The following is a 12,587-nucleotide window of genomic DNA, read 5'->3' as shown; positions in this document are numbered from 1 at the left end:
GGAGGGAGTCGCCAAATAATTGTGAATACTAGTCGAGATTTAACAACATTTAAATCAGAATCTGACGACAGGTGTGTGGGCGTTTTGCTTTTTTCTTGCCAGGCCTCTGTCAATTTTAATCCAATTTACACAATCCTGGTGAAGCAGATAAGATGAGTTGTTGAGTGTTAAATTTGATCTAAATAATACTATTCTGCCTGAAGTTAAACTTTTTGTATTACTCATTTAGACATGAGTGTTTACATTAATGGACAAATGCTTAAGATCTGAAACCTGGTTTGCAGGGTCTTTTATTATTATTTTGTTACATTTTACCTAGATTCGGTAGCTCAGTAGAGAGTGACATTTTTTTGAAAGGGTGACATAAGGCAAGTGTGTGGTCTTTGTCATGGAGAAACATTCAGGTCACATCTTTGCAGCACAGTAGCAGTTTGTGTATAGCTGAAGCAGCATAAGAACAAAGGGGACCACCTAGTCATTTTCTGCAAGTATACATACTGCATACTTACAATGCATCCTATCTAGTGTTACTCCTGCTCATTAATGCTACTCTGAGATACACCCCGCAGTCTTTAACAATGAGGAGTGAGACAGTTTTCATTGGAAAGAGGAAAGAGTAGTTTCTTGGCTTTTTTTTTTTTCGAACTGGGAATCGAAAACCCGGAATCAATAAGGCAAACACATTTTGATCCAATCGGTTCTGGAAATATTGGAAATGTTTTCTCAGCTAGAACTGGTTCCTACTCCACAACCCAGACACAAACACAGTGCCACAGGCATCAATGAAGTCACATCTCTGTATCCCCCTGCACTGATCAGGCACATACAGAAACAAATTCAATTGTCCTAATGACCCCTTGTTAGCAGAACGGAATCATTTCATAAAAAAGGCAGTAATATTCCAAATGGGCTATTTCTTGCTACTGGCTGAAGTGCTTCGGTGGCTTAGGTATAGCAGAAATGAGTTGGAGACCCTGGTCTGACCCAGCACACTGCCAAATTAGCCTCGGAAACTTGTAATTTGTAAGCTGATGTCATTTGGAGACAGACATCTGCTGTCGCGCAATAATGAAGCTCTGTCTAAGGTAACAATATGACTGGAAAGCCATTATACATCTGCCAGTAATTAGACAAGAGGGAGTGCACCCTATTGTGCATTCACATCCTCACTTTCACACACAAAATGCACAAACATGTGGACCAGAACATGTTGAGAAGGAAACTGTTGCATGATATAACAGTCCTCAAAGGCAAACGAAGGCAACAATTTATTGAGGGAAAACAAGCTTCCATTTTGATTGGCGCAGAGGAGGGCACGGCGCCAGGAGAAAATGGCCTTGTCTGCAGAATCGGGGGAGTCAGTGTTGGGTAAAAAATGGACCTGACTTTCCTAGCGATGTGGTGTTTATAATGCCCACCTCTGTTCTCCCTATCTCCCACTGGGAAGGAAATTGAAGTGTCAGACCATTGGGCGCTCTCAGAGTATATGATTTTAGTTGCTGTTGCCATTGCCCTGGTTTGTATTGGTTTGTGAAGCACTCATTTCATCCAAGGCAGACAGCTGATCTGGCTGCGATCCTTGAACATGGAAAAAATAATGCAGAAATAATAGCAAATTGAGAAGTTGTTGTGCAAAGGTTTGCAGGTGAAGAAGATAAAATGTAAGACACAGAGGAGTCTTCTGCTTATTCAAATGAACTCAGAATAATTTGATGCACATTAACCTTAGACAGTGTGCCTTTGGAGACATGCTTTGAAATATGTTCTGATTTGTTTTTCAATCCCATGCAATAAATGGAACAAAAAGAAATCAGATCCTACTATGCAGATAGTATGACCGCCTCATGTATTGTCACTGGAGGTAGTTTAATATGTCAGAGGAACTGTAAGATCTCTTACAGGATAATTCCAGTTTATCGTAATTTGAGGCTTGTTTTTGCACTTTGGGCCATTATTTCAATTATGATAACACTGTACAAAAGGATGTAATTGCTAAGACTTGGTGACGTTGCCACTACTAGGTCCTACAGGGCAAGAAAGACAAGCGATCCGATTTAAGAGTAGTTGGAAAATTTGGGATATATGCTAATTCGCCCTCTTGCTGAGAGTTATGAGATGATTAATAGTGTGCCCATGTTTATATGGTAAATATGAAACTTAAATTAGCACAAAGACTGGAAAAAGGGTAACGCAGCTAGCTTGGCTTTGTCCTAAAGTTAACAAAATCAGTCTTTACGCCAAGCTAAACTAACTGGTTGCTGTTGTTGTAAAAAGACAGCACTTTTGTCCAGATTGTCTAAACTGCTTTATTCCGAGGTTAAGCCGAAATCAAGTGAACCAAAAATGGTGGTAATCTCTCTCTGCAAAGGAAACCATTATGTACTCACAACTATGTCGGTCAAAACTGAACCAGAAAGCTGTTTTGTAAACTGCACTGGATGTTTACAACAGACTGTTGTTGGGTAATGATTTAACTGTTCTTCTCAATTTCCTCCTCCGAATAACCAGGGGTTTATTCAAAACGTGTGTGATCATATGACTGCTCATTGTTTAATTCAGTTTATTTTCTCTATGAAAATAAACTGAAATAAAACCTCATATTTGATGGGAGGTTTTGGACTTCAAGCTCTCTGTTGGCATGGTAATAAATAAACTCCGTTCTGTTTTAAATTTCTATAGCTATGTCTCCCAACAGATAAAGTGTGTAAGGCTTAGCCATGTTCAGTCTCCCATGTTTTAATGTGGGTCATGAGTGCCAGGGGCAGCCATTTCACCAGGCCAGTGTAAGTGTGAGGAGTCAAATCCCCATCGGGGGCTGGTATGTCATTAGACCTTCCTGCTTAGTTCAGCCATTATACGGCTCTGTTGCAATTCCTGTCACCAACTCCTGACCCCTCCGGTGTGCGAACTCAGAGAAGGTCACACAGGAGTCTGACTGAAATGCACCGAAGATGATGGATGGCTTTACTGCATAATGTGTGATGACCGTTGTTCTTCTACAGCTAGCCTCAGGGTGATTGTCGTTCCACATGAAATCAAATTTCACATGAATAATCAATGCGCTTGTTTTAGATTTGAGATTATACTTGTTGAGTAGATGTTTGTCAAGTGCCCGCTTGCTTCGTGTTTGTACATCTGGGTTGTTTGTGCATCATCACAAGGTTTATATTTATTTATCACATTTATTTTTACATCGGAGCGTCTGCCGCCTTTTATTTATTTTTTTTCCTGGGAGTGAGTGTGCGTGCGCCTTTGTGTGTGTCGGTCCATGTGCAACTGAGCAAAGACAATTTTGAAGGGGGATATTAGAGATGGATGGATTACTGAAAATCTTCTAAAGAGGGACAATCCATCATGCACACTTATTAGGCACACACCCTGATTCTCAAATGGCATTTTCTCTATCATATCTGCTGTCACCGTGATACCATCCAGACATTCAGCTCAGCAAGGCTCTCTCTCTCTCTCTCTCTCTCCTAACTCCTTTTTTCTCTTCACTCTTTCTCCTCCTCCTTCCCTGCCCATGACTTTGCACAAACTGCGAGCCATTCAGGTTGCCTTGGTAATGTTAATAGGATTAGCAATGGCTTATGCATATCCACCATCCCGTGTCTGGGCATTGATTAGAGCAAAACAGTCGCCTGCACATCCTTCCTGCAGCACACTGCACAAGTACAAACACTCTGCAGCGTATGATGTGGTCCTCAGCCTGGCCCCCCTCAGTGCTGGATCTTTTAATGTGTCAAATTGTCCCTGGGCTTGTGCTTCACAGACAAGAAGATTAAAGTTTCCCTCGTGTTCCCTCAACTCTCCTAGCTGTGTTCTGAACTTTAAAATCTTCCCTCGACTCAGTTGAACTCCTCCTTCCTCTGTACAGCACAGGATGTATTTACTTATTTAAATAATTACACTCAGTTTGGGGTCCCGCCACACTGCTCAGCTAACTCCCATCTGTCTATGTGTTCCCTAGGATTATGACCTCAGTCAGCTCCAGCAGCCGGACACGATAGAGCCTGATGCCATCAAGCCAGTGGGAATCCGCCGTCTAGACGAGAGACCCCTCCACCCTGAGCCACAGTACCCCATGAGGTCAGCAGCCCCCCACCCTGGAGACATCGGAGACTTCATCAATGAGGTAAAAGCACCAGCCAGTAGCAGTTATTGAAAACTGAAATCAAATCCCAGGAGCTGGGAAAAGAGCTTAGATAAAAGGATCGGTGCTGTCACAAAGCTTGAATGTCATTTTCGAGTTGAAATTCTTTCTTATAATAAATTTGTATCTAAATAAACTGTTTGGCTCAGTATCGGGGAGTTAAGCACCGCCTTGTAGTGACAGAAAAAAACTCTACCTTAAATTGAATAAATTATTATTAGAATTGTTTTCATCTTTTCCCAGTAGAGTAGAAACTTTTCTCACTTCACATACTGTATATCCACTCAGATATGTTCCCCAAAGCCCGAAAAGTACATGATGCTAACTCACTTAGATATAATTGTTTTTCTCTAGACTTTCCGCCAAAGTAGAGTTATAGATGTGTCAGCATTGAAATAGGAGATGACAGAAGCAATACATTGGCTTTCTATTGGAGTGCACTGTTCAGAGTGCCCACGTTTGCCTGAGGCCATCATTGACTCCAGCTTGAAGGGAGAATGTAAAATGAAAAGAGCAGTCATGTATTTTTCACAAGCGCCAACAGACAAGAGTTTCACGGCATTACAAATGGAGTTCTCTCCTAGTTTGTGGAAAGCGCCCATGTTTTTCGATTAGAACTTGCTCTTTCAGCTCTGCTCCCTGACCATCTATCTCTCAGATCCCTTTACCCAGGCACCACTTATTTTCACTCTTGCCTTGTGTAATGAATACACCTAATACACTTGTCGTAACAGCAGATATGGAGTGAAATTTAACGTTTTGAACCGTCAAATAAAGAGCAGTTTGACAATGCTCACCATCCTTAATCAGACTTGTTATTTTAATATTCTCACAAGACCTTTGAGACTTTTTGAGTCTGAGTATCCTGACCCAGATAACACTCACTGCAACCAGGCAATTTGATCTGTTTTTAGTCCCAGATTTGTCTGTTGCTAAAGCTCAGTTATGGTCGCTCCAGTGCTCACATGGCGTTGGAATCTGACCTAACTGATCAGGGCTAGCTGCCAGAGGAGCAGGGAGACAGAGACGGCTGGGGGAGGGGAGAGGGGGGTCTGAACTTCATCCTGAAATGTGCACATGCCCCAGGAGCTTGTGGCTCTTAATTAAATTAGAGGGGCAAAAAAAATAGGCATAGGTTTAGCATAAGGACTTTAACCTCACAGTCAGACAAACAAAGGTCTATTAGTCAACTCCTGGTCTCTTCCCACAGAGGGGGGTAACATTAAATACATTAGCACCAAATTGACATGACCTCTGTTGGTCACAGGTGGACACAGTGCCACAGAGGGAGACAGAGCTGAAGTGATTGCATTCAGTGTTTTGCATAGTGCCTTGTTTCAGCCTTGGCAAGGTTATCTGTGGGTTTGATTACACATCTCTTTTGTTATCTGTGGGACAGAGTGACTCCAAAAAGTTAAGACAGTTCACCATTTCACTAAGAGTTGTGATTGTCTCCGGCACAGCAGATGTCTCGCTGAGTTCACTGATTGCCTTAACCGTATGACGCTGCCAGTGGGGTTGTGGTCATAGATAGAGGGGGCTATAAGCAGCAGAGCGATTATGGTTGTAATTGTAATGAACGATCCATCTGTCATGTTTCCCACCAAATTATCAGCACCACAGCCCTGAGCTAATACTTAACGAAAGCTAACAAGTGGAAAATAATCGTTAGGTGCATGGGCACTATAATTCAGTCCTTCTTTTTATTTGAGAGCTTTTCAGCGCTATAATGGCAGCATAGAGGAAACAATAAATCTTTGACAAGTTCCCAATGAGCTGAGGTATCATTTCTCTTGTGTTATGTTGCTCCACTTCTTTTAATTCATTCATTATATTTTGGGTGTCCTCAGTTGTTGCAGCAAGAGGGAGAAATCAGGCATGGATCCAAAATGGTTCATGGCCAAAGCACATCTAAACTCCTAAGTTAGTAATCCATCAAGTCTCTTGAGTCCCATTAAGGAATGAGGCTTGAAATCGATAACAATCCATAAGGACCTCTCATGAGGCAACAAGGATTTCTGGGAATGTCGAGCACAATCTTCAAAATAGGACCAACCCGCCAGCACCGTAGGCCTCAGGATAACACAGAGACATGTGTTAGTGACATGCTTTTCTCATTTCTGCCTCAGTTGACTCTTGTGCTTACTACTACTGTTTAGGCAGAAGTTATATAAATATGAAATTTTAAAGATACGGCTATCTAGATTATAGATGAAAAAGTATCAGCGATGGAATTGTACTGCCTGTGCAAGGCGCCTGAAGAGACAAGATACGGAGGCCTTGCACAGGGGTCAGTGGGGGAGGGGGAGACGAGTCGAGTCATCTGAGGCCGCTGGTCATGCTCAGTCTTGGCTTTTGATCAAGCAGTGGATAATCCTACATCCCAGAAACATCAGGAGAATCCCAACCAAATCAGAGGACACTCACAGGAACACTAGGGCCTGATTTCCTGTACAAGTGGAGGCAGAACCACTGACTGGTTTTAGGGTAGATTAGCCTGTATGTGTGCAGCAGTATGGGGGAGGGAGCTGCAACTCCCTGTTGCAGACGGTGTCAGCGTGCAGACGTGGCTTAATCTTTTCATCTAACCGCGGTTTTATTTCCTTCTGTACAGGGACTCAAGGCAGCAGACAATGACCCCACCGCTCCTCCCTACGACTCCCTGCTAGTGTTCGACTATGAGGGCAGTGGCTCCACAGCTGGCTCCCTAAGCTCCCTCAACTCCTCCAGCAGCGGGGGCGACCAGGACTACGATTACCTCAACGACTGGGGCCCTCGCTTTAGAAAACTGGCAGACATGTACGGTGGTAGTGACGACTAGGAAACACAGCCACTCCTTGAATGATAAAAAGATGAAAAAAAAAAATGAAGAAAAGGAAAGATTTCCTGTTGATGGACATTACAGCTTCTGATATTCCCCGAGAGAGTGAAGGAACTGTGACAGAAAAGAAACAAAAAATAAACATTGATTCAGAATTTTTTTCAAAAACAACCAACCTAGGCTTATTGTTGTAGTCTACACATACATATGCTTGTTGAAAGCTTAGGCATAGGCTGTGGTCCAGTTATGGAGGATGTGGGAGGGAACACTGGTGGACTGTCACCACTCGGATTGTTGGTATTGAATGCGCTCAGTTACACTTGAATTTCACAGTACAGAAGCACTGGGATATAATGTGCCTTTTTGTACATTTTTTTGGATCTAAATGATTAGTTTTATGTTCAAGGCTTTAATGGTACTGACTTTTGGAGTGATTTCAAACAAAGTATGTTACACTCTGGTATGCTTCTACATGCTTTTTTTCTTTGGTTACACAACGCTCCTGTTTGTTGAAGATTATTTAAATAAACTACAAAGAAAATGAAGGATCATCTGTTAGCTTGGATGGAAAGAAAAACAATTAAGAGCAGCACTGTACAGTACGCTAGACTTCTAGACTTTTTCACTAAAAAATTAAAATTATGCAGCTGGTTGCAAATAAAGGGAGTTATGAATCATACTTTTGTAGCAGATTTTTTTTCTTTTTTTTTTTTTTTTTGAAGTGATGTATTTTACAAAAACTACAAAAAAAACTGTTTTGGTCTAATCTATGTACACTTCATTTGCCTTAGTCATCATCTGATATTTTCAAGTTTTACTTCACTGTAAAAAGATGTGTGTACATAATGTTTTTTTTCCTTTATCTTTTTCTTTTGATGTAGTATATGAAGAAGTGCAAAAAGTTCCAAACTTGTAAATGTATAATTTGGACTACAAATTCAAGTTTTTTGCATGTTTTTATCAACAAAAATGAAAAATGTTGTTTCCCAAATTTATTTACAAAGTGAAAAAAATAAAAAATCTGGGTGACATTAAATGTGTAGAAGTTAAGAGAGTTTTTTTGTATAAAACATGAAAAAAACCCACATAGATAAAAAATTGAAAGTAGTGATTTTGTCAGCACAAATGTTGAATTTGTACCAAAAAGGGGGGGTGGGATGGGATGACATGCTAGGCACTAATTAATGAATCAGCTTTAAGACTGGAAAAGGTTTTGGAGTTAAGCCTTGTGGATAACCATGTGTACTGGAAAACAAATTATACATCTTTGACCCCAACCATCCAAATAAAAATGCTAATTTTGGAGCTAAAAACTGCCTCATTATTTATTTGTTTTTACTCAAACTCAGCATTGTGAAAGAGGCCTAACTAGATTGAGAATTGTGCAATCTATCTAAAAGGACATTAGCTTTAAACTAATTTTTATTTTTTTTTTATTTTTTTTTTTACACACATTATATAAAAAGCAAAATGCTTGAGGCCCACACAAGTCTGTAGATGATAAGTTGTGTGGCTTACAGGCTAAGAAAAAAACAATACGCTCGTTCTGTAACAATATCTGTGTCCCTAAGCCAAGTCAAGGGAAAAAGCTTGTGGAAACACCAAATCCATCCAGCACCTGTCTGCTATCAGGGATGTGTACTGTGAAGTACTGTAGGTCAAATTGGACTTGGACCTCAAAATGAAGAATGCCTCCAAAAGCTACCACTAGGGACACTGCATGTATCTGGACTCCTGGGACATATGGAAGGATGAAGGCAGGAATGACATGCGTGTGTGTTTGTGTGCGTGTGTACTGTACTGCATGTGGTGGTGGTGGTAGCAGCGGTAATGATCTGTTCAGCCATCAAGTGCACAGTGCCCTGGATGATGAAAGTCACGGACCGTCAGTCGTTTAGCCTTCACCTGCCCTTCCTTTCCCCCCCTCTCCTCTATTACTGTGGGACTTGTAATTCACAGAGCCAATGCTTGCACCCAGTTGAATAGATGTGGACATGGCTTATTAATTCAACCAAATTAGACAGGCGCAAGTTTGGTTTTGTAGTCCTCACACAAAACCCAATGAATGTCTATTAGAGAATAACCAGTGAACCGTACTTGTCTTTTGTTTTTCAGCTGGTCCAATCATTGTAGCTGGTCTGTGTTAATCAGTTCCACATCCTGTACCTCTTAGGAACACCAGTAGGTTCTCATACCTCCTCCTGAATGAGCTGAGGAGTTATTCTTAGAGAGTTGTTTTCAAATGACCTCGTCTGGTCCACGCCACTTATCTTAGAGTATGCATAAGTATGCACTCCATTTGCCAGAAGCAACGTGAAATCGTACGGTGCCGGTCGGATTAAATATTAAACAACAAACTGTCTGACCTCGAGGTCTTGTTTCAACTGCAACTAAGTCAGATTTGTTTTGCCATATCACTTCCTCTAACTTTGAGGTTTTCAAACCAGATGGTTGGTTTTAATGAACTTCCTTTTGTTTCTGCTTTCCTAATAGAGGGGTTATACCACTTAAACCTTTGTCTAACTACTTTCTTTGCTTTGATCTCCGCCAGGCACAGATGTGGTTACTGACTCACCATCTGAAAAGGGCTTCATCAAGTCCTTTTTATGGCTCAGATGCACCCAAAGTTCACAACTGTGCAGCCAAGCAGGACGTCGTTTCAGGGGAAGGTTTTAGACCATTAAAGGAATAGTGTGACAGAAATATTCTGGCAGAGGGGTAGATAGGAAGACCGCTACCACTCTTATACGTATCTGTCCATTGTATATAAGACAACAGCCAGTTTAGCTTAGCAAAAAGACTGGAAAAGGGGAAAATGGCTAGCCTGGCTCTGTCTGAAGATAAACAAATCCGCCTAACATTACCAGCAGTCTAAAGCGCACGAATTAACACGATAGTTTAATCACTACAAAAACGGAACCTTACAAAATGACAATTCAACGTTTTATGTTTGGTTATGTGGCAGACTATTTCTTGGCTGGGAGCAGACTTACCATTTTTTTACACTTCAAATTGGATAGAACAGTTTGGTCTGGTTAGATAAAACAAATGCAATACAACATGGATTTTGTTATCTTCGGACAGAGCAAGGCTAGCTGTTTCCCCGTTACCAGTCTTTGTGCTAAGCTAAGCAAACCTTATATTTAAGCCTTATATTTAAGGGACAGATATGAGAGCATTATCAGTCTTCTCATTTAACTTGCCACCAGAAAGCAATTAGCAGTTTCTCAAAAAGTCAAACTATTTCTTCCAGTAATACACAAAAGTGAGTAGCTTCATAGTTGCGGCAGCAGCTACAGTGTACATTTGTCCAGTTCTTAATGCCGCCTCTTCCCCAGCTGTAACTCCTCTACAGGCTATCCCACCCTGCCATATTGTCATCTTGATGTTCAGATTGCTCCAACGGGTTCATATCCACCGAGCAGTCAAGTCCTGATTCATTTTTTAACCCTCAGCAGGGAAGAAAAAAGAAAAAAAAGAATTGATATTCCAGCACTGCACTTCAATTTCACAACATGGATTATCCCCGAAGGAACGCTGGCAATCTAAGAGAGCCCTGGACATAAAGGCAGCCACTACACAGGTCCTTCACTATCCACACCCAGAATATACAGTACTGTACCATTTATAGATATGTAATGTAAGGGACTGCTAAACAATGCAATGAAAATGGTATTCTTCAGTGACGCCGAATATATTGTATGGGAAATTAAAGGACAACATATTTTAATGATTGTAATCGTCGACATTGACTGACTGAGCAGTAATTAGAATGACTATTGTGTGAGAAGCATTTTTTTTTTTTATCATTTATTTGCCATATGGGATGGCAAGGGTGGGTGAAATAATTGCTCAAAACAGTATCTCATTTACACATTTTAGCTAGCTGTCAAATTGATGAAAAAGTAATGCGAGGGAATTTAAATATGCAGAACATTATTTGCAAAGCTAATTAAGTTGGATGGGAATGACACTGGTTTCATCTGCCAGTTTATGTGAATGTCTTTCACGTACAAAATGCACATATTTAAAAAAAAAACCCACCTAAAACACCTCAGAAATACAAATAACACAATAAATTGATAATCACCGTGCAATCATTTGTTGGTTGGCATTGTGGTGTATCTTGTCTATTCTGAACTGAAATCTGGCTCTCATGTGCACATTTCATTCCAGTGACACCATATCTTTTCCCATTAGATACTGCAATATGTGCTGAGCAGACTGTTGTTTTAGTTTTTATTCGAAATATTAACTCCAACTACGAGGAGGAACCCAACTTATAACTCACGAGTACTTCCGAGACGTTCTCTTTGGAAAATGGCTGCAGATCGCTGTTCTTACACGCACCCCAGGGCCCCTTCTATTGACTGAGAAACAATGCTTTCACCAACACCCCCTCAGCATCGCAAATTTACAAGACAGCCATCCTCAGCTCCTCAGTGTGTGTGTGTGTGTGTGTGTGTGTGTGTGTGTGTGTGTGTGTGTGTGTGACTAAGGATGTCCGAGCAAGTGTCACAGAGCCACCCAGCCTCCATGGGAGGACTGTCAGTAAAGATGCAGAATACTGACTAGAGTCCAATGCAAAACCAGCTAAGTTATGCTGCTCCTGACCTTTGGTGGACTTTGGGAAGATGGATGCTACCCGGGCTATCGATAGAAATTTCTGGCCTGCAGCAGCAAGAGCATATTTCTTATGGTTTCCCAGCCCCTGCGTGCTACCTTCGAATGAATAAGTAAGCAGGCTGGATGACAGAAAGCGAGCACACTCTGCACATGCAGTCTTTAATGTATTTGTGTATAGACCTAGTCACTTGTGCAGAATCAACCAATTAAATTTCTACTCTGTTGCCCTCCGACTGTAATATTAGATCAATTTGTTTGGATTGCTTCACCCACAGAGAAGTGAAAGGGACCTGCTCTTGGGTCCCAGGTTTTTGCAATCACACCAACATCCAGCCTTGATCTACAGCTCCCTGTGTTCTCACTGACTGCAGGCAGACATTTCTCAAATAGCTCACCCTCTGTTTCAGCAGATATTGTTCTACCCCTCTTGACGATACTGATTTATCAGCTCTCATTTATCAGGCCCCATCGTGCCATTATTCTCAGTCCACACACAGCCGTGACACCGCGGTCACAGAATTGGGGAGGGGGGCGGGTGGTAGGGGGAGGTGGGGCGCACTGAGACGAAAATGATGAACGCTGTTTCTTTCATAAGATGCATATCGGCTGAGCATGAGATTCTCGGCTTGTATATGAACGTTCAATGTCACTTTCTGCTGCCTGCGAGTGCACGGAAGGCATTTCTCATCCCGCTGTGGTTTCTCTTGCATGAATGGTTGATGTGCTCCACAAAGGACATGTAATCATAAACCATGCACACACATTTACAGACACCCAGGCCTTTGCTTTCGCTTTCTCTCTCTGTTTACATCTACCTCTCTATCACACATACATTGCATTTAACCCTCTTCATCACAACCTGAAAATGACTTAAAAAAAACCCAAAAAACAATTAAGCTTTAAGCAGCCACACACCTTAGACAAAGACTTTTTGATTTTTTTTTTTAAATCTCCTGTGAAATAAAATATGCAAAAATGGAGTGAGGA

The 12,587-nt window shown here is 41.4% G+C and overlaps 1 protein-coding gene across 1 annotated transcript in view; it reads left to right on the top strand.

The window, feature by feature from the left end:
* Window positions 1–8,274, top strand: part of cdh2 (cadherin 2, type 1, N-cadherin (neuronal)) — a 62,224-nt gene extending 53,950 nt beyond the window's left edge. Inside the window, exons 15-16 of the mRNA XM_040143385.1 lie at window positions 3,971–4,135; window positions 6,768–8,274. Coding sequence (XP_039999319.1) covers window positions 3,971–4,135; window positions 6,768–6,974 — 372 coding nt within the window. The 3' untranslated portion in view covers window positions 6,975–8,274. The remainder of the gene's footprint in view (window positions 1–3,970; window positions 4,136–6,767) is intronic.
* The last annotated feature ends 4,313 nt before the right edge of the window (window positions 8,275–12,587 follow it).

The sequence above is a fragment of the Xiphias gladius genome, chromosome 14, assembly GCF_016859285.1.
Source record: "Xiphias gladius isolate SHS-SW01 ecotype Sanya breed wild chromosome 14, ASM1685928v1, whole genome shotgun sequence".
Classification (NCBI taxonomy): domain Eukaryota; kingdom Metazoa; phylum Chordata; class Actinopteri; order Istiophoriformes; family Xiphiidae; genus Xiphias; species Xiphias gladius.
This window is presented reverse-complemented; position numbering and strand designations above follow the sequence as displayed.